The 21,743-nt window shown below is 37.6% G+C and overlaps 1 protein-coding gene across 3 annotated transcripts in view; it reads left to right on the forward strand.

Annotated features, from left to right (window-relative positions):
- Nucleotides 1-21,743, forward strand: part of pio (zona pellucida domain-containing protein piopio) — a 66,782-nt gene that overhangs the window by 4,764 nt on the left and 40,275 nt on the right. For all 3 annotated transcript variants that reach the window (XM_086908928.1, XM_003694746.4, XM_086908926.1), the window contains one exon: nt 8,746-8,806. In XM_086908928.1, coding sequence (XP_086765054.1) covers nt 8,746-8,806 — 61 coding nt within the window. The remainder of the gene's footprint in view (nt 1-8,745; nt 8,807-21,743) is intronic.

Genomic DNA, 21,743 nt, shown 5'->3' on the forward strand with positions numbered 1-21,743 from the left:
GAAGAAAGTAGTTTCGCGAGTAAAAGTAAACAATGGACGTCGAAGAAATATTGAATTTTCAAATGGATATTTGAACGCGTTTAAAGGAGAGAGAGAGAGAAAAAAAAAAAACGGGATTGAAAGCAAATTCTCGACGACAAAAATTGGACGCCCTCTCGAGGAGGACGTTGCAAACGTTTGCGGCGCACTCGAGAACAACGGAGTTCCAAAAAAAAAAAAAAAAAAAGAAGAAATTTCTTGTATCTTCTCGCGAGGAACATAAATCTTGAAAAGAAATCATCTTGAAAGGACTCGAAGGGGAGGGAAGGGGTGTAGTTTCAGTGAGAGAAAAGAAAAAGAGAAAAAAAAGAAAGAAAGAAAGAGAAAACCAAAAACTAGGGAAACGTGTCCTCGCGTAAAAATCAACGAGGACACACAGCACACGGAGGATAGACAGAAATTTCAAAGTGTTGGCAAACATTTGCGCACGCCTGAGAAAGAGAGACAATCCGTCGTTGGCCACGCCTACTTTTACTCGGTGTTCTTTTAAATATCGGCGCGGGATCTCTTAAGAGGTATCTCCCGAGCTCGTTTTCACAAACGTTTCACTGTGAAGTCGATAGGATGGGATAGCCAATACCGGAAGTGAACCGCTAAACGCTCCCTTACGAGCAGTTCACACGTTCACAGCCTGAACTTTGGTCGCTGTTTAGAAGACGATATAAACGATATAAACGGTGGAAGAAACGTATTTTTCTTTCTGACCATTCGTCGTGTTTCGTCACGTATACCGATCCAAAACGATCCGTATTCGCATCTCGATGCAATAGCTGAATTGACGGGCAAAAATAATAATTGAAGTTAGGAATAAACGTCACGCACAAGTTATTTCGATAATTCATCGATCTACGAATAAATGTTATCCAGTGGTAGTGTTTTAATAAGCAATTGTTCGAAATTTTTCTAATTAATTTTTTAATGCATCCATGACATATGGCATGGAAGAATTCCAGAATAATTCTAACGTATCGGTATAATATAAAAAAATATTTTTATACTTCTTTCTAAAAATATGTAATTATTATTTGTAACAATAATTTACAAATGTTAAATTTTATATTCCAGTTTGTTTGGGATATAATAATTGTGCATGTACGAATACGAGCTGGACATATGTTAATATTGTATAAAAAAATAATTGATAGTTTCGAAAATATTTTAGTTTCCAATCTTGGATGATTATCACAACGTAAATAAAATATAATTTTTACGATTTCGAATGTTCAAGTTATAGCTCTTCCACTATTGTGACGCGTGTCAGGTGTCAAGATTGTCAACAAAGCGTTTGAAGTGGGGGGGAGAGGGGGGGGGGGAAATAGACGATCCTAGCGAAGGACATCTCTTGTATCGCGAAACTTCTTTCCAGCAGTGAATAATATATACTAACGTGTCGACACGTTACCTTCCAACTATCTTTTTCGTCGAAATTATTTACATTCGTTTATCCATTTTTGATCAACTTTGCCCAGTACACGAACGATTTTTAATTTGAACAACGTGTTCAAATTATTAAAAAAAAAAAAAAATTATAAAATTTACGAAGAATCTCTCCACGTCACAAATAGCAAACCGTACGATTATTGCGTACGTGATGAGATTGTTGTGGCGTTTCAAGATCTCTTACTCTTGCAACTTGTCGAAAACAAGATTAATCCGAAAGGATGGAGTAATTGCGATTTTTTCCAGTTACGGACGGAACAGAGAACATTATCACGGAGAGCGGTCAATAGAAAATCACGGGTTTGTTTAGCTCGAGAGAGAAAGTCGTGAGTGAGTGACGCGGCCAAGTTTAGAACGAGTCATTGCGTAAAATGATTTTTTTCTTTTAATCTGATCCATTCGAAACTCATCGGCTTGCGTGATTCGCAAGGGCGCTCGTATTTGAATAAATCCGAATTCTGGACGGGGCAGAATTTTCGAATTTCTGTACACCACCCACGTTCGACAATGCTCAATATCTATAAATCTTCCAGTTTCGCAACTTCTTCCATCGTTTCGCGAACGTTTAAGACGATTATAAGGAGTTTTAATCTTTCGATTTTTGGAGAGATATTTTTGAAAAAGTAATTTTGATTAAAAGTTAGTTTTCAAGTAGCTACTTATTAAAACGCTCGAACAATTTTATTCGTGTAGCTTAATTATAATCGAATAATCGGTAGAATTTCGTTCTAGGAAAGCGTTCTTCTTCGACAATTACAATTATTATTATCACGTTTCGAGCATAAATTATCGAGGCAACTAACGCGACCAACTTTACTTCAATTTTGAAAGTAAATATAAATAAAGAAGAAATAACTCGACTGGTTAATCGAGATATTTTTGCATTCGATCCAAGAGGCACGTTAGAACAATGACGTCACGGAGAGATACTTATAGGGTAGAGTGAATAATGCGACTTGCGTTATGCGCCACCAGGATCCAGCGCGATGGGAGGCGTTCTCAAGGAGATCTCTGCCTACGCTAGATCCGCCATCTACGTCGATCCGATTACCCATTGATCCACTTGATAACTCGGCTGCCCTCGGGCTAGATTACAACGTACGATGGAGGACCCCTCGATCGAAAAAAGAAAAGAAAAGAAAAGAAAAATAGTCTCGAGGTTAATGGCCGCGAGATGATCGCATGTTAATCGACGAAGAAAAGGATGGGATCGATTATTTTAAAATTGTTTCCTCCATCCTCTGTGCACATTTACCGTATATTTATCGGCTACTCGGAACGGAAGAGGAAATCTCTTTTAACCACAAAGTGGTATAAGAGAGACTTTCATTTTTTCGAGAATAAAAAAATACGAGTATGTAAATATTCTCTGGAAACGTGGGATATCTCCATTATTTTTTTTTATCGCAGGGCTTGGCAAATCAGTAATTGTAATTATCTTAAGTAAAGTTTCATCTTCGAGCGATAAAGCGAAGGCTTCGATCTTCGGGTTTTTCGATCCGGGAGTACTGTTACAAAATACGATTATGCAAATATTCTCTCTCGTTCGAGGTTTCGAAAAAAAAAAAAAAAGGTTGAACGAATAAAAAACAATATCCAGATTTAGATTTTGTGTATATCTATCATCAATCTCGAAGAAATATGTTTTAAAGTATGACAACCACAAGATCTTTCAATCTTTAGAATAAACAGAAAAGAAGGAAAGTGTATTTTCATCATTTTTTTTTTTTATCGCAAGATGTATAGTTTGTATACCTGGATAAATCATCGGTCAGTGCGATTACATTCGAGGATCGTTTTCGAAAGTTTCGTCTTCGAATATGATAAAATATAATAATATCCATGAAACGTTTTCCATCGGTGATCAGTCTCATCCTCGATGCAGATTACTCGATGCAAAACTGCACTTTGCACCGCGTCCTTGAGATTATGTGAATAATTGGAATCATCACGGATGGAGTGGAAACTTTCGAGCGGACATTAACCGAAAGTTGAAAAAAGTAGCTAAGTTAAAAATTTCGAATAAAGTTGTTCTTTAAGTGATTACTTATTAAAATGACATTTATTACTAGCTATTATGGAATATTATAGAATCGTCGATCGTATATAAACCTCGGCCGTTTGCCATTACAATTATTTCCGATTGTTATTATATTATATTTTCAACGACAAATCATCGAAGCAAGTTTGTTCAAGTGTTAAATGTTACCCGTCACTGTCCCCACGCCATAGTCGGGCATTAACTCAAAATGTTGAAAAAGTAGCTGGTTAAAAATTAAAAAATAATTACTTATTAAAAACTCTCGAATGACATTTATTGCTAGTCATTATAAAGTTGATAACTATATAACCTCGGCCGTTTGTCATCACAATTATATTATATTTTGAACAATAAATTATCGAGGTAACTTTGTTCGTAATTGTTAAATTTTGCCCGTGGTTCGATTCAGGCTAGGAGGAGGAGGATTCTGCGTGCGCGATTCCACTTATCCGACAAAAGGCCCACGAGGAGGAATAAACTTCTCCGGTATAACACGAGCTCTATTGCTCCTGTTTCTCCGGCTTCACCCTGCCGTGACACGATTTGACACGAACATAATTGCACCCTGGGATCAAGCAAATTCTGTAATAAAATCTACGATAAAATTTTTAATCCAATATCACTTTCCTCTTCTTCTTTCTTTTGATATTAACAATGCAGTATATTAATGAATGGATTTGAACGATTCGATACTTTGTCTTGATGCTATATTAATGGATGGATACTCGAATTTGAACGATTCGATACTTTGCCTTGATATTACATTAATTCATGGATACTCGAATTTGAATGATTCGATATTTTGTCTTGATGCTATTACTGGATTATTATGGATATTATATTAATGGATATTCGAATTTGAATGATTCGATACTTTGCCTTGATGCTATATTAATTCATGGATACTCGAATTTGAACGATTCGATATTTTACCTTGATGCTATATTAATGGATGGATACTCGAATTTGAACGATTCGATACTTTGCCTTGATACTATATTAATTCATGGATACTCGAATTTGAATGATTCAATATTTTGTCTTGATGCTATTATTGGATTATTATGGATATTATATTAATGGATATTCGAATTTGAATGATTCGATATTTTGCCTTGATGCTATATTAATGGATGGATACTCGAATTTGAATGATTCGATATTTTATCTTGATGTTATTATTGGATTATTATGGATATTATATTATATTAATGGATATTCGAATTTGAATGATTCGATACTTTGCCTTGATGCTATATTAATTCATGGATACTCGAATTTGAACGATTCGATATTTTGTCTTGATGCTATATTAATGGATGGATACTCGAATTTGAATGATTCGATATTTTGCCTTGATGCTATATTAATGAATGGATACTCAAATTTGAACTAATCGATATTTTACCTTGATACTATATTAATTGATGGATATTCGTATTTGAACGATTCGATACTTTGCCTTGATGCTATATTAATGGATGGATACTCGAATTTGAACGATTCGATACTTTGCCTTGATGCTATATTAATGAATGAATACTCGAATTTGAACGATTCGATATTTTATCTTGATGTTATTATTGGATTATTATGGATATTATATTATATTAATGGATATTCGAATTTGAATGATTCGATACTTTGCCTTGATACAATGCTATATATTAATATTCGAATTTGAACGATTCGATACTTTGCCTTGATGCTATATTAATTCATGGATACTCGAATTTGACGATTCGATATTTTGCCTTGATGCTATATTAATGGTTGGATACTCGAATTTGAACTAATCGATATTTTACCTTGATACTATATTAATTGATGGATATTCGAATTTGAACGATTCGATACTTTGCCTTGATGCTATATTAATTCATGGATACTCGAATTTGGACGATTCGATATTTTGCCTTGATGCTATATTAATGGTTGGATACTCGAATTTGAACTAATCGATATTTTACCTTGATACTATATTAATTGATGGATATTCGAATTTGAACGATTCGATACTTTGTCTTGATGCTATATTAATTCATGGATATTCGAATTTGGACGATTCGATATTTTGCCTTGATGTTATATTAATGGATGGATACTCGAATTTGAACGATTCGATACTTTGATGCAATGCTGTATATTAATGGATGGATTACTCGAATTTAAACGATTCGATACTTTGCTTCATATCCCAGCATATGCGAAAATAGTCGTTAAACCACTTTCATCACCTCATACCGATATATATATATATATATATATATATATATATATATATATATATATATATTAAAAACGTGTTCGTGTTTATTAGACAATTTCTCCAATACGCGCGTTTTCATGGCACGCTGTCTTTCGATGTGTGAGAAGAATCGTACACGCCAACTCTCACTTTCCACTCCGAGAGCCGAGTTGGATTTATTTATTTCACCGATATGGGATCGTAATAAGCGAGAGAGAAGGAAAAATTCCATCCATCGATTTAGAACGACGCTATTGGAAACGAAACCAGTTCAGGGTTGCGTGGATCCTGTCTTCGAGACCGTCCATCGGGTCCATCGGGTACAGAAAAAGAAACGGACGCAACGATTACACACGCTCACCTAATCCCGACGGTGGCCGTGCCAGTGTACACGTAACACGTCGATACCTAAATCGGCGCGGATCGGAAAATAAAAGTGTGTCGAGGGAGTAAGAGGTGTCTCTCCGTTGCCCTTGCTTCGTTCACCGTCATCGTCCAATCGCTTGGAGAACGTTTCACGCGTTCTAAATCAAACGATTTTACGATTCTACTTCTTCTACAATTCTCTCTCCAAGTTTGCGAGAATCGATTGCTCGTTTCACGAGTATCAATGACGATTATAATTACGACGCTTGGAACCCAATACTCGCGTTTAATTCTAATAATGTTGGTTATGCTGGAAGATGGATCTCTTCTGTCTCGAAATGATATTTTCACGATTATCACAGACGATGATCAACGATATTTGTGAACCAATCCGTATAATTACGGATTATCCTAAGATCAGGGGACGAGAAATTTGGATAAAGATTGTGCGCTATAGAAGAATACGAATCGTCTTATTCATTATTTAATCTCCAACGAGATCCATTCGATTCGAATATGGAGGGTGTTTTCGCGACAAACGATAAGCGATTACGTATTCGCTCGAAACTAATCAATGTTTGGCTTTACCATCTTTGGGATAATGTAATTAGGAAGGAATCAGGCTCAGAACGTCCTTTGTCCATTATTGCCTTGTTTCTAATACAACCTTGTTACGAACAGCGGGGCTAGGATTTCACGGATGAAATTAATCATCGACGAGCTCGTTGCCTGTCCTCAACGCTACGCCTTCAAAGTTAATTTCGAACGATATCGGGGGTCGCCCTCTTCACGATGAAATTTTTTACCATCTTTCCTCGAGAATTAACCTTATCTTATTGTTGCAACCCCTTAATAGAAATTTGAATTTCGCAGGGCACGATGATCAATTGATGAGAGAGAAGAATTAAGATAGCACGATAGATGTTCTCGAGATTGTCCTCGAAGAAGTGCGTTTTATCGGCACATCGTTTTCCACAACCGGATCCTCGTGGATGATAATCAAGTTTAATCGATGAGAAAACGCGGCTGTAAAATCTCACGATTCATACGTGCCGCGAGCGGAGAGAGAAAGAGAGAGAGAGAGAGAGAGAGAGAGAGAGAGAGATCAGTCGAATCATGCGTTACCTGACATTTTCGCAACGACTTTTTTCATCGATAACGCGCTCTTTCAGTATCGAATTCTACCCTTCATTTTCAACACTTTTAATCCACTTTTCCCATTTCGAGATATTACTATCATTTCATCAAACGATTATAATATACAAATGTTAAAAAGAAGAAGAAGAGATGGAAATTTTTCTCACTTTTCGAAATCATCATATTAAAAAGAAGAAGAAAAAGAGATGGAAATTTTCGACATTTTTAATCCACTTTTCCCATTCGAAATCATCATATTAAAAAGAAGAAGAAAAAGAAGAGATGGAAATTTCCAACATTTTTAATCCACTTTTCGAGATCATTATTATTTCACTAAACGACTAATATCCAAATATTAAAAAAGAAGAAAAAGAAGAAATGGAAATTTTCAACATTTTTAATCCACTTTTCGAGATCAGTACCATTTCACTAAACGATTAATATCCAAATATTAAAAAAGAAGAAGAAGAAAAAGAAGAGATGGAAATTTCCAACATTTTTAATCCACTTTTCGAGATCATTATCATTTCACTAAACGACTAATATCCAAATATTAAAAAAGAAGAAAAAGAAGAAATGGAAATTTTCAACATTTTTAATCCACTTTTCGAGATCAGTACCATTTCACTAAACGATTAATATCCAAATATTAAAAAAGAAGAAGAAGAAAAAGAAGAGATGGAAATTTCCAACATTTTTAATCCACTTTTCCCATTCAAAATCATTTCACTAAACGACTAACATCCAAATATTAAAAAAGAAGAAGAAGAAAAAGAAGAGATGGAAATTTCCAACATTTATAATCCACTTTTCGAGATCGTTATCATTTCAGTAAACGATTAATATCCAAATATTAAAAAAAAGAAGAAGAGATGGAAATTTTCAACATTATTAATCCACTTTTCCCATTCGAAACCATCATTTCGCTAGATGACTAATATCCAAATATTAAAAAGAAGAAGAAGAAGAAAAGATCCAATTTCCAACATTTTTAATCCACTTTTCGAGATCGTTATCATTTCACTAAACGACTAATATCCAAATATTAAAAAAGAAGAAAAAAAAATGGAAATTTTCAACATTTTTAATCCATTTTTCGAGATCAGTACCATTTCACTAACCGACTATAATATCCAAATATTAAAAAAGAAGAAGAAGAGATCCAATTTCCAACATTTTTAATCCGCTTTTCCCATTCGAAATCATTTCACTAAACGAGTCAGTATAATATCCAAATATTAAAAAAGAAGAAGAAGAAAAAGAAGAGATGGAAATTTCCAACATTTATAATCCACTTTTCGAGATCAGTACCATTTCACTAACCGACTATAATATCCAAATATTAAAAAAGAAGAAGAGTTGGAAATTTCGTGTCAAAGCTTTGTCCCACGCCACCTGTTGCTCCCCCCTCCCTCCCTCCCTCCCTTAATCGATTCTCCGGACGATCTAACGAGCATCTTCTCTTCTCTTCCAGATCACAATAGCGAGGCACAGCACCACACGCGCGGCCCAAATACCCCAGCAACTGCCTACATGTGAGTATACGCTTTCTAATTGTACTTGTGCATATCATAACTAATTAGAGAGGGTCCATCCATCAACTTATCTATCCTGGTGGATGGTACGAGATTCGCCCCTCTCGGCTGAATGCTTCTTTCTCGTTCGAATCAACGTCGAATACGTACATATACGAAAAAGAAGAAAAGAAGAAAAAAGACGCTTTCCACGCGCTTTCTAAAGCAGAGCACAATACGAGCGAGCGACGACAATGATTCGAGGGAACAATGACCGAAGATGGATTCAGCCACGAGTGGTAATTAGTCGGTGGGGGAGCGGCCGCTTTGATTGATCTGGACGTTCAATTAATTGCGCTCGTGATTAATTATCGGCGATGGAATAAGCGGGCTAATTAGAGAATGCGTTTTGCTCCTGCATGGAAAAATGTGCCTACCCGTATTCCTCGAGGATGATAGGCTAACGATTACTCGTCGAATATTATCTCTCCTATGGATTTTTTTCTGTTGTATCTACAGGTAAAAAAAAAAAGAAAGAAAGATCGTGTATACGAATGTTTGGTAAAATCAATTTTTTTTTTATTATTGGCGGACGTAAATGCGATAAATGAATTTTTTCGCTTGAACGCGATTATTAATATTAATAGGTATGAAAGGGGGATAAAATAAAAATTGTTGGCATATTATTATCATTTTCGCATTCGATGTTAAACGATTGACGATTGAAAATTTGCGAAGTGATCTCTCGAATCGATCCTTTTGTTTATCCATTGAATGGAAATTCATTTTCACGTCGAAAAGATCGATATTGATATTTTTTTCGTTCCCCTTGAATACTATGAGTCTTCAAGTCTTGTATTCTTCTTACTCGAAGATATTTAATATATTTATTGTCGCGAGGACATATTTTTTTCCAGCATCGAAAATATCGTGATAAAACGTTACAATACAATATTACTATATCGTGGGATAATAATAATATAAAAATCTTTGCAACAGTAATATAAAAGTAAATATACTAACATTAATAAAATTATAAATATTCTTACTTGCTTTTGTATCTTAAATTGCGCCAAGCATTGATGATACCTAGTCGATACATGAAACATGATTAAGAAAATAATATAATTAAATTCATTGGTTAAAAGGTATCGAATCGATACGAAAGAAAATTATACAAATTATATTGCGCGATAATAATCGAGAGTTATATCGTATAATTGGAAACGTGATTGGATAATTTAAGATTAATGAGAGATTAATCAGGAATTGCGGTAGGACAACTGTTTAGTCCTGGATTGACGAAATGGATCGTGGGCAATGATAAATGGAAAGAAAGGGAAAATGATGGGGAAAGAAGAGAGTGTTTCCAGACGAGCGACGACCTTCCTTGGAAGACATTGCTTTGGTGGAAGGTGAACGCAGCCGTGCGACCTAGATTCTCGTGTGGCGACCACGGAGAAAGACCACGGTGAGGAGAAAGATGGTGAGCAGGAAAGGAACGAGATGACGATTATAAACGAACACACGATTTCCTCCTCGACATCGATGCGAATCGAAAGTCCCCCTTTGCAGCCAAACACTTTCTGCCTTTTACCTTTTACCAGTTATTCATCCTTTTCGCTGCAATTTCACCGATCGTCCGCCATCGTTTGTCTCAATTTCGGAAATATCCTCGAAGGAACAATCAGCTTTTTATCGATTCAACGATACGACGAGCGTTGCAAAGAGGGATTAAAACGATTGAATTTATATTTTCAACATGGTTTTTGAATCGATTTTGCGATGGATCGTGAAATTTCCTCCTCTTTTCATCGCGATGATTGTACGAAGGAGAGTAAACTGTATCCCTTTCACGTGTTCCATTTTCAAATGGATCGTCGAATTTCCTCATCATTTGTCTAAATTTCGAAAAGATTCTCCTTTCATCGAGATGATTGTGTGTTTCCTTCTTCACGTAAAAATAATTACATTTAATCTTCTTCACGTGTTTTCCAATCCGTTTTGCAATGGATCGAAAGATTTTAGAAAGATTCTCCTTTCGTTATCGTCCAATGATTGTGATGATCCTTTCTTCAAAAATGATTAAATTTATCTTCTTTACGCGTTTCGAATCCATTTTTCAATGGATTTTCAAGGGAATTTCACCGATCATTCGCCACGACTCGTTTAAATTTAAGGAAGGATCGGACCTCTTTCCATCGAGCAAATGGGAATAAAAATGGCTGAATTTATTTTCTCCACGCGTCTCGAATCCATTTCGCGTCATTCATCTCCTAGTCGATCTTCTAACGTTGTATCGACCCTCGACAAATTGCATATCGATAAGATCGAGTTTTCTGCAAGCTGTAGAAATTGATTACACGTTGCCATTACCACACGTACATTATACGTATACACGCGAATAACTTTCCTACGCCTATAATTATTATTCGTTCGTGTCGTCGCGAACTTACTCTTCCAAAGATCCAAATTTAATTGACGAACGAATTTTGAATTGAATTTTGTTAAAAAGAGAGAAAAAAAAAAAGAAAAGAAAATCGTCTCGAGTCGAAAAAAAGTAGCAGAGGGAGGGGAAAATTCAATTGCACTACACTTGGAAAACTCGCCGTCGTAATGGATTTATGTAACCGCTTCGATTACGTTGCCTCGAACAGACGATTAATGAGTCGGGCAACTTTTTACCGCGACGTCTGACGACGAATCGAAAGTGCTCTCGACTTTTACTTTTTTATCGTTCGCTTATCCACCGCACGCAACCGATCCCTCCCTTCTCTCTCCACGATGAAAGAAAACACGCGTGTGACGATTATTATTCGAAATTGGAAAATTAGGTTTCCTAATTGGATTTTTCCCCATTTTCAAGGCCCATTTTCGGTCTAAATCGTCTCGAAATCGGGACGAAGGTATGCCGCTTGCCAAGAAACATCTGTTCATCGAAATTCACGAGAGATTATCTCCTCCGTTCATCGCGCTTTTACTCGGAAATTTCACTCTCCGGATTCGAACGTCGTCGTCTTCTTTCCCGAGTGGGAAATTTAAGAATTTCTCTCGAGAAAAGTCGAACGGTAAAAATTTGTCTAATAAATGAAAAAGAAGGAAAATTATATAACTCGAGAGACTGACTCTTCGCGAAGCGTATGGAATTTCTGTTCGAGGAGTTTCTCGAATATTTCTATTCGACTTACTCGGCGGCGGTGAGATCATCCCATGAGCGATCTTCGAAACCTTCTTTTAAATGTCCAGCTACGAGCGTGTCCAGCGATCTCTATGTTTCATCGGATTTTCTACAGCAAATTAGAAAGGGAGAGTAGACGAAGTTTGAAAAGTGAGATCTTTGAAAAGAGAGGGAATCTCTCGGAAACGGATATATGCTATTTCCAATTCTCCACGGAGGCGGAAAACGTCGATCCTCGGATCGCCATAATGTCATTGTTTGTCTCGACAACAGGTTGGCCGTTTACTCTTCTCGAGGAGAAACCGCGCCTCCGAGGAAAGTCGTGTCTTTTCCTTTTTTTTTTTTTTTCTCTCCCTTTTCTTCCGATGTTTGCACGCGAGAGAATTTTCGAGCCTCCTCTCTCTCTCTCTCTCTTTCTTTGAAGATCAAGGATTTTCCACGAAGGAAAATTTTGTTGCTCGAAATTATCCAAGGATTGATTTGATTTTGAAGCTTCTTACATTTTTTTTTCCTTTCGATATTTGAAAGAGTTTTCGAGCCTCCCCTCTCGTTCCTTTTATTATTCTTGAAGCAGAAGATCAAAGATTTTCCACGAAGGAAAATTTTGTTGCTCGAAATTATCCAAGGATTGATTTGATTTTGAAGCTTCTTACATTTTTTTTCCTTTCGATATTTGAAAGAGTTTTCGAGCCTCCTCTCTCTCTCTCTCTCTCTTTCTTTGAAGATCAAGGATTTTCCACGAAGGAAAATTTTGTTGCTCGAAATTATCCAAGGATTGATTTAATTTTGAAGCTTCTTACATTTTTTATTTTTTTTTTTCTTCCAATATTTGAAAGAATTTTCGAGTCTCCCCTCTCACTAGAACGATCATCGTATCGTTCCTTCTATCATTCTCAGAATTATCGCACGTGTTTTCTTTAAGATCAAAAATTTTCCACGAAGGAAAATTTGATTGATTTAATTTTGAAGCTTCTTCTATATTTTTTTTCTTCTTCCGACATTTGAAAGAGTTTTCGAGTCTCTCCTCTTCTTTTCCTTTAAGATCAAAAATTTTCCACGACGGAAAATTTTGCTGCTCGAAATTGCCCAAGGATTGATTTAATCCTCGAAGCTTCTTACATTTTTTTTTTTTTTTTTTTGACATCCGGTACATGGATTCTCCTCTCGAGAAAGAATCTCGAAACGTTTAATTTCATTTCATTGGCATCGCGACTCGTGAATATAAATAATAAAGTTTAATTCTATTATGCATTGTTAGAAACCGTCGATTTATTCAATTAATGAACGCGACGAGATTTCCTTTTGCACGTTCACTTTTCATTTCGCCCCTATCCCTCGTCCAAGGTAAAACTCCAAGGCCGTTTGTTCCTCGTTTACAACCGCGCTCCTTGCGAATTATTGTGTTATTCGTAGTTGATAGAAAAAAAACCTCGGCGATTTCCCCCCCCCGCCAGAAATAAAAAAAATATAACCATTATTTTTTTTAAAGACGACCTTTTTCTTTAAGTAAATCGAGAATAGAGTGTATCCAGACGTAATAATTATACGTTTGGATAACGTGTTGAAACGCGATTGAATTAAATTATTCGCCCGATTATAATCAAACTTGACGATGCGCAATTTATTTTTAAATGGACGCGTTTTTTTCGATCGAGATCCATCCACGCAAAATCCATCCGGTTTAAAAATCTTCTCTAAAAGTCTAGATCTATATCTATCGCTAAGTTAAATCGATTTTCCAACCTCTTGTCTTCCTTTTTTTTTTTTTCGATTCAAATAATAATGATAATAGTAACAAAAGAATAAATCATGTACAAAATTGCGTTCCTCCCCCCTTGATTAATAATTATCAATTATTAAACGTCTTAGCTGAGATAAATTTATTTTTCTAGAAGAAGAAGAAGAAGAAGTACGCTATTTATAAATTTTTTTACGACACGCCTGTTCCACCGTTAATAAAATTATTAATAATAATATTATTCGAGATTAGGCAAATTTATTTATTTATTTATTTATTTTTTTTTCTTCCTTCCTCTCTTCCCTCCAACCAATGATTTATGATCCATAATTCCTCTCGCTATTTATAAATGTTTACGACGCTATTCCGCCAACGAATCTCATTCTTGCTTGTTTATTATTAAAATCCTTCCTTTTTTTCTCCCTTCCTCCCCCCCTTCTCATATACAGAGTGATTCGTTCGGATATCACATTTTCGTGTCGATCGCAAATTTTTTTTTTTTCAAACGAACAGTCTCGAAGAGTTTCGAAAAATTCCCATCGTTTATCGCTTTTTCTCTCTTTTTTTTTTTTCCCTTTAAATAAATGAACGATCCCCTTTTTGGTGTTCGACGCACCAACAACGAAGAGATATTACCGTTACTTTTTCATCCTCGAGAAGTTGAGTCGAGGTTCGAAATTCTGTATTTCTGGCTTTTAACGCTTGCAATAATAATAATAATAATAATAATAATAACAACAATAATAACAACAACAATAATAATAATAACGTAACTGTACGAACGTATAATTATCGTGGTATCTCGTGGTCCACGGTAAACATGCATAGGTAAATAGGAAAAGGGGAGGAAGAGGGTTATAAATGATCCTGGTCTAATGACGATCGCTGGATTATTAAGCGGTCAACGACGTTTCCTTCCTCCTCCAAGTTCCGTTATATCTGAATTTATTCCGCGTTGCCTCTCCGCTCTAACGAGATTTTACTCGAGTTGTTGTTTCTTTTTTTTTCCCCTCTCTTTTTTTCTTCCCATCGATATACCGGATGATATCGAAACTCGTTTCCTGTGCAACTCGTCCGATAAACTTTGGTCGAACGAGTTTCCTTCTCGTTTCTCGAGCTTGAGAATTCTTCCTTAAGCGGGGAAATAAGGTTTATAAAAATTTATTTACACGTTTGACTATCGGATTCTTTGTATTCATCGTTTATTGGGTATCTTCTTGTGCATATAGAATGATATATCGATCCATCAATATTTATTTTTCATCGTAAATGTTGTTTCACAAACTGGAATCGAACGATTAGAATTTAAAGGAACGACGTTATATGTTTTACTCTTTAGGAGATATTTTTTACTTGTCTTCCGCAATGGTTCTATGAATTTCAAGCGCTCTTATGAATATGCCGTTGAAATCATACAACCATTATCTGAGAAATCGTAGGTTATTGGCGACATATGAAAAAAAAAAAAAAAAAAGGCTATTTAAATGATGGATAAATTACGAACACATAAAAATGATTTACTCGAAAGATCGTTATTATCTCCACGAGAGTTCGATACGAAAACGAATACGAATAAAGATGATTTGCTCAAAAATTTAAAGAATTCGATCGTTATTTCCACGATCGATAATTTCTATTTCTCCGCCAAAAACGAATAAAGATGATTTGCTCAAAAATTTAAAGAATTCGATCGTTATTTCCATGATCGATAATTTTTATTTTATTCCCCCGCCAAAGATGAATAAAAATAATTTGCTCGAAAGAATTTGATCGTTATTTCCACGATCGATAATTTCTATTCCAAAAACGAATACGAATAAAGATGATTTGCTCAAAAATTTAAAGAAATTCGATCGTTATTACCACGATCGATAATTTTTATTCCTCCGCCAAAAACGAATAAAGATAACTTGTTCAAAAATTTACTCGAGAATTTAAACGAGAATTCGATAATTTCAAAACCAAGAAGATGTTCGAGATGAAAAAGCAAGGAATATCTTTGAAAAAAAAAAAAAAAAAAGGAGGAGAAAAAAAATGGAGGAGAGAGGGGAGTCCGTGCATGGAAGGATGCAAGCTTCCGTAGAAGGGGCGCAATGGAACGTAACGATCGCGTGGATCAGCGTGGATCGTTTCGAGGCTAGGCCATCGATCACGCGGCTGATCGTACGGAAGATCGCCTCTTTAAGTGATTCATTGTTTTCCACCGGGTTTACTCGTGACTTATATTATAGCTTTTACACTTGTCGGCCCCCGTACCCTTTTCCTTGTTCAACCTGGACAAATAACGACGAAGAAGGGGAGGTGGAAGGGATGATGAGAGGGGAGGACGCGGCATGGGAAGATTACGGAGGATAGAAAACGCGTCGTCATCGTTGCATAGTCACGAGGAAACGCAAGGGTCAACGATATAGGAAATTAACCGTGCAGAAGCAAAAGGAAGAAACGGAGGACGAATAATCAACCCTTTCGCGGGCCGATTCCTTCCCTCGATCGAAAATTACGAACGGTTGAATTATACGAAATTAAATTGAAATTAAACAACCTCGGCGCGGTAAACGGGATTTCTTATCTGCCAACAGTTCGAGGGAATCAATTTGGAATCGCTCGCTCGTGTTATCCATCGATCGATGGAGAAATCCATTCGAGGTAAATCGAGAGGAGCGAAGGGTTAATTTGGGGATAAAGCCACGTTTCATTAAGTCGTTGTTAAAATCACTCGCTTGTTTTATCGATCGACGGAAGAATCCGTTTAAGGTAAATCGAAGAAGGTTAATTTGGCATAACGCCACGTTTCATTAACGGAAAAAAGTTCGTCGCTCGCCCTGTCGATCGATCGAAGAATCCGTTTAAGGTAAATCGAGAGAGTAAAGGATTAATTCGGAATGACGCCACGAAAAAAGTCGTTGGTAGCGATAATCGGTCGATGGGAAAATCCGTTTAAGGTAAATCGAGAGAGTAAAGGGTTAATTTGGCATAACGCCACGTTTCATTAACGAAGAAAAAAAAATCGTTGCTCGTCCCGTCGATCGATGGAAGAATCCGTTTAAGCTAAATCGAGAGAGTAAAGGGTTAATTTGGAACAACGCCACGTTTCATTAACGAAATCGATCGATGGAAAAATCCGTTTAAGATCGGAATCGAAAAAATAAAAGGTTAATTTGGCATAACGCCAGTTTTCATTAACGAGGAAAAAAAGAAAAAAAAAAAAAAAAGTCAGTTGTTAAAATCACTCGCTTGTTTCATCGATCGATGGAAGAATTCGTTTGATATTTAATCATTAACGGAGGATACGTGGAAATTTCGATGATCAAACGTCAATCGCTTCGATCCTTCTCTCATACCATCCGAGACTTCTCGATCCGTGCGAAATATAATTCTCTTCCCCAAACTGAGGAAAGTTGTGTTAAGAAGTCTCGCGAGCATCGTTCGAACGGGCAAGAAACAGCCAGAAGGCAGAAAAGGACCGTCTCGTGGACAATGGACTGCTTGTAAATAGATGATAGGAAGTAGAAAAACGGCAAGCAACTAGGTGGATATCGAAATACCGTTCTTCTTTTGCGTATTACACCTTCGTAACGGTATTATACGTACATGCATCCTTTGTCCATGTTTTTTCAATTCATCCGTTTCTTTCGTCGTAAAAATCAATTTGGCCGCGCGTGTGCAACGGCAGCCCCGTTAGAAGGGTACTACGCGCACGCTTGGCTGGCCGTTAACTTTTTTTTCTCTTTTCCTTTTCCTTTTTCATCCGTTTTCTCGATCCTTGTCCGCCGCTCGCGGATCCTGGAACCGAGCCAACGTCCACGAGTTAATTAAAGTGCCAGCCAGCGAGGGAAACGAGCGAGCGTGACGAGCGAACACGATAAAACGGAAGAAATAATAATAATCATAATAATAATAATAATAATAATAATAATCGGGATAAATTCTGTTTGGAATGGTTGTTGTGTTGTTGCGAGGCAGAGGGCGCGGAGATGTATCGTCGATCGATCGCGCGTGCACGGACGTGAATCCGTGAAGAGGTGTGCGTTACAACGAGATCGCGGAGCTGATCTGGTTGGCCACAGCGGGTGTTCATCCTTCTTTTTCCCCTCATCTATCGCCACTATTTTTCGAGTTAAAGCTAAGCTCTCTCGGTGCACAGTTTAATCCTGTACGACCTACCACTACGTAGCGGAGAATTCTCTTCTCTCGTACATTTTCAACGAGATTATCATTAAGGAGAGTTTTAGTTCCCATTTGGCGATCCATTTTTTTTTTTTTTTTAAATTTACGAGTTTTGAAACGGAATAAAATTCTTGCCTGTTCGAATTCCATTGCCTCGCAATCAATGAAGGAACTCGATGCTGCTTGTTCAGAAGCAAGGGAAAACGAGTAGAAAATGAGAATCGCCCGATCGAGACGACCTTCGAAACTCGAGCTTCGTATTTAACGTTCATCCTTCTCGACTGATCTTCGATCAAAACTGGTGCTAATTTATTCGCCAGTTCGTATTCGAACAAAAGGATCGTTTTCTCACGAAGAATCGCGCGCCCCCCTCCTCTCTCTCTCTCTCATCCTTCCATAACAGCGGTCGGAAATAACGAATCACGTGATTAATTATCGAAGGAAGAATGCGCGAACAACGATCGTTCTTGAATTGAATCCTCCTGATGGAGGGGGAGAAGTGGACGATTCTCGCTCGTTACGCGGATAAAAACTGGAGAAACTATCTCGTTCCCAAGGAGGCGAGAGATTCAACCGCTTATTAACCGGACTGGTTCTGAATTCCTTCATCGTCTCGATCTTTCGGGCGAAAGATTGGTCGGAGAAGATACGGGCGGGCGAAGGAAGGAGTCTTCTTCAACATCCGAGACTTTCTGCGATGATATTTATTATTTTATTAGTCGGTCGCTGAGTTATTGAAAATTACTTTTGCACGGAGGGAGGGGAAAGGCCAATCTTCCCTACGATACGAGGTGTAATCAGAAGAACCGCAAGAGGAGTCAAAAGGTCGGCGAAGAGTAATGTGCGAATTATGTTACCTCCTTCCCTACTGCCATTTTCGACCCTGCATCCTCCGACACGTACTCCTATCTCCAACTTCAATCTGCATCACAGCATTCAAAGAAGATTCGAAGATTCTTTTACCTTCTTCTTCTTTTTTCTGCGTGGAAGTGGAACTCTCGTATCCACGATTCGACGGGTCGGCCGATCGATGGAGAGAATATCAAATTCATTCGGAGGGAAGGAAATTGCGGAGAGAGATTGCTGGATAGCTCAATCTGTTCGGAGCAGTTTAGCAACGAGAGATTCTCCTCTCCCTGCAATTTATTATCATTACCTACACCTGCCTCCCCCATTATCTCTCGTGCATCTTGTCCCCCAACTTTATCGAGGCGAAATCCTACGGATCTTGCGAAAAAAAGCAGGCAGCATTCATCTCTCAAATTCAAAGGAAGAACGAAAAATAATAACGACTTCCCTTTTGGAGAGGCTTCTTGGTAAAAGGATATCTTGTTCTTGTTCGAAGAAAGCGATCGAGAGAGCAAGCAAAGACTCCTATGGAAAAGGAAAAGAAAAGAAGAAAGAAGGGAGAGAGAGAGAGAGAGAGAGAGAGGAGACGGATACGAAGTTCGAATCGAGGATGCAACGAGGCATGGCGAGGCAGGGCTACGTGTAAAGAGTGAGAAGCCAGCCTGGAAAGAGCAGCTTTTAAAAAAATTGCTTCTTGGCGGGGATAAGGAGATAAGGATATGGGCCCGGCCAGGGCCGTACGATGGGATCGATAGGATAAGAATCGCTCGCGAGGAAGAAGCGCACGCGAGCAATCGGTGCCTTTGTGAATGGAAAGGATAAATCGTGGAAAGATAAGAAGGGAATAGTTAGTTGCTCGAAACAGTGGAAAGTGGGTCGAATCGTTTTTCATCTTCTTCGGTTGCAAACTTGTGCTGTCCATTGTTGTTTCGACTATTATTGCGTATATAGTTGTGGCAACAACCGTTTGCCTATCCTTAATTAGAGGAAACAACCGATCCTTTAATGGATCGTTTTTCGTCTTCTTTGATTGCCAACTTTTGCTGTCCATCGTTGTTTCGATCGTTGTTGCATATATTCTAGCAACAATTAATTAGAGGAAACAACCGATCTTTTAGTGGATCGTTTTTCGTCTTCTTTGATTGCCAACTTTTATTGTCCATCGTTGTTGCATATATTCTAGCAACAATTAATTAGAGGAAACAACCGATCTTTTAGTGGATCGTTTTTCGTCTTCTTTGATTGCCAACTTTTATTGTCCATCGTTGTTGCATATATTCTAGCAACAATTAATTAGAGGAAACAACCGATCTTTTAGTGGATCGTTTTTCGTCTTCTTTGATTGCCAACTTTTATTGTCCATCGTTGTTGCATATATTCTAGCAACGATTAATTAGAGGAAACAACCGATCTTTTAGTGGATCGTTTTTCGTCTTCTTTGATTGCCAACTTTTGTTGTCCATCGTTGTTTCGACTATTATTGCATATATAGTTGTGGTAACAATCGTTTGCCTATCCTTAATCAGAGGAAACAACTTTAATGGAGATCGATCAAATCGGTAGATAGAGATTTACGGATCCTTTCTCCGGGCAATCTTCTCGATCATTTCACCGTAATCACCTTTAACGGTCGTCGAACGATGTTTCTTCCTTTTTTCCCCTGAATTTTCATCGCAAGATCGATCGATCGTTGGATAAACTCTTAATTAAAATCTCGTAGACCCACTTAGAGATCCACGAATAACCCGTTGCCGAGTCCTGTTGACCGGTATTCCGTGGGACAAACACCGTCCGCTCACTTGCGAAAAGAATCCATGACCATTTATTATCGAACGAAAATCACCGCAAATGTTAACGGTTCACCTTTAAGCCGACTTAATTATATTGGCCAGAAATATTCCGTTTGATAAATATTCGCACGTTCTATCCATCATCGTTGTCTCTGTTGGACAAATGCGTAAACTCCCGTCCCCGAATGGGGAAATATTCGAGGCTTCGATCCTCGCAAAAATAACAACGATCCATAACGGTTTGCGTCGGTTTGATGACCGTGGTGGTGATGGTGTAGCCTCTTACGGTAATCTTCGTTACTATTCCGCGCGTTGGCGCGACTACGAGTCTCGTTTCTTGCATCCACTTGCTCTTGCGTGGAACGAACCCGATCGTTACGCTCGAACAATGTTTTACATGGCCCTCGACGGATGAATATAATCTCCAGTAAGTTGAGCTTGATGGCTTGAGAAGGATGGTGATTTCCTCCTTCTCCTTCTCTTCTTCTTCCTCCTCCTCCTCCTCGTCCTCGTCATGTCCAAAAGGATCGCGTTTCGTAAACGCGTGTGGATGCCATTTCACGATTCCCCTCCCCTCCCCCCTCCTCTTCCCTTGGGCTTCGACGACCTGCCAATTTTCTTCAAGGGCAAGCAACGATTACTCAGGTTGCCCAGGCTGGCAAAGATGGTTTCTAGGAAACTGGCGGTTACCCTAGGCCGAGGAGTTTTGTCCAATTTTTATCGAATTGTCCGTGGAACTCGTTTCCGTTTTATCGTCGTTCCACGACGTTATATGAGGTATATGAGCTTGTTGCGTGTATAACACACGGAAAGGCGCTTGTGTGGGCAAAAAATGCGTAGAACTGTTGGAGTTTTTTTCGACTCACTGACGAATATTTACGAGCGAACGAGTAAATTCAACGAATAAAAAATTTTTTAAAAGTTTTCTTAAGATTATTTTCTTAAGAATTAATCGAAACGTAAACTTCTTCTATTTTTAGAAGATTCGTGCAATTTTTTTTCGTTTAACACGATTCGGTGTATGGTTAATAAATATTATTCGATTAAATATCCGACGCGAAGTCGATTGAAAGATCCTTGAAAGAATTCTTCCAGCAATTCCTCTCCGAAGAGAAGAACGGATAACGCTCGATCGATCGCCAAACAAATCTTTAAATATTTTAAATATTATAAACTTAATAATAATAATAATAATAATTCATTACGAGGTGTCAATTGAAAGATCGTTTCCTCCCT

Source organism: Apis florea, unplaced genomic scaffold (assembly GCF_048593485.1).
Source record: "Apis florea isolate Af1SG1 unplaced genomic scaffold, ASM4859348v1 contig_3081_pilon, whole genome shotgun sequence".
Lineage (NCBI taxonomy): Eukaryota > Metazoa > Arthropoda > Insecta > Hymenoptera > Apidae > Apis > Apis florea.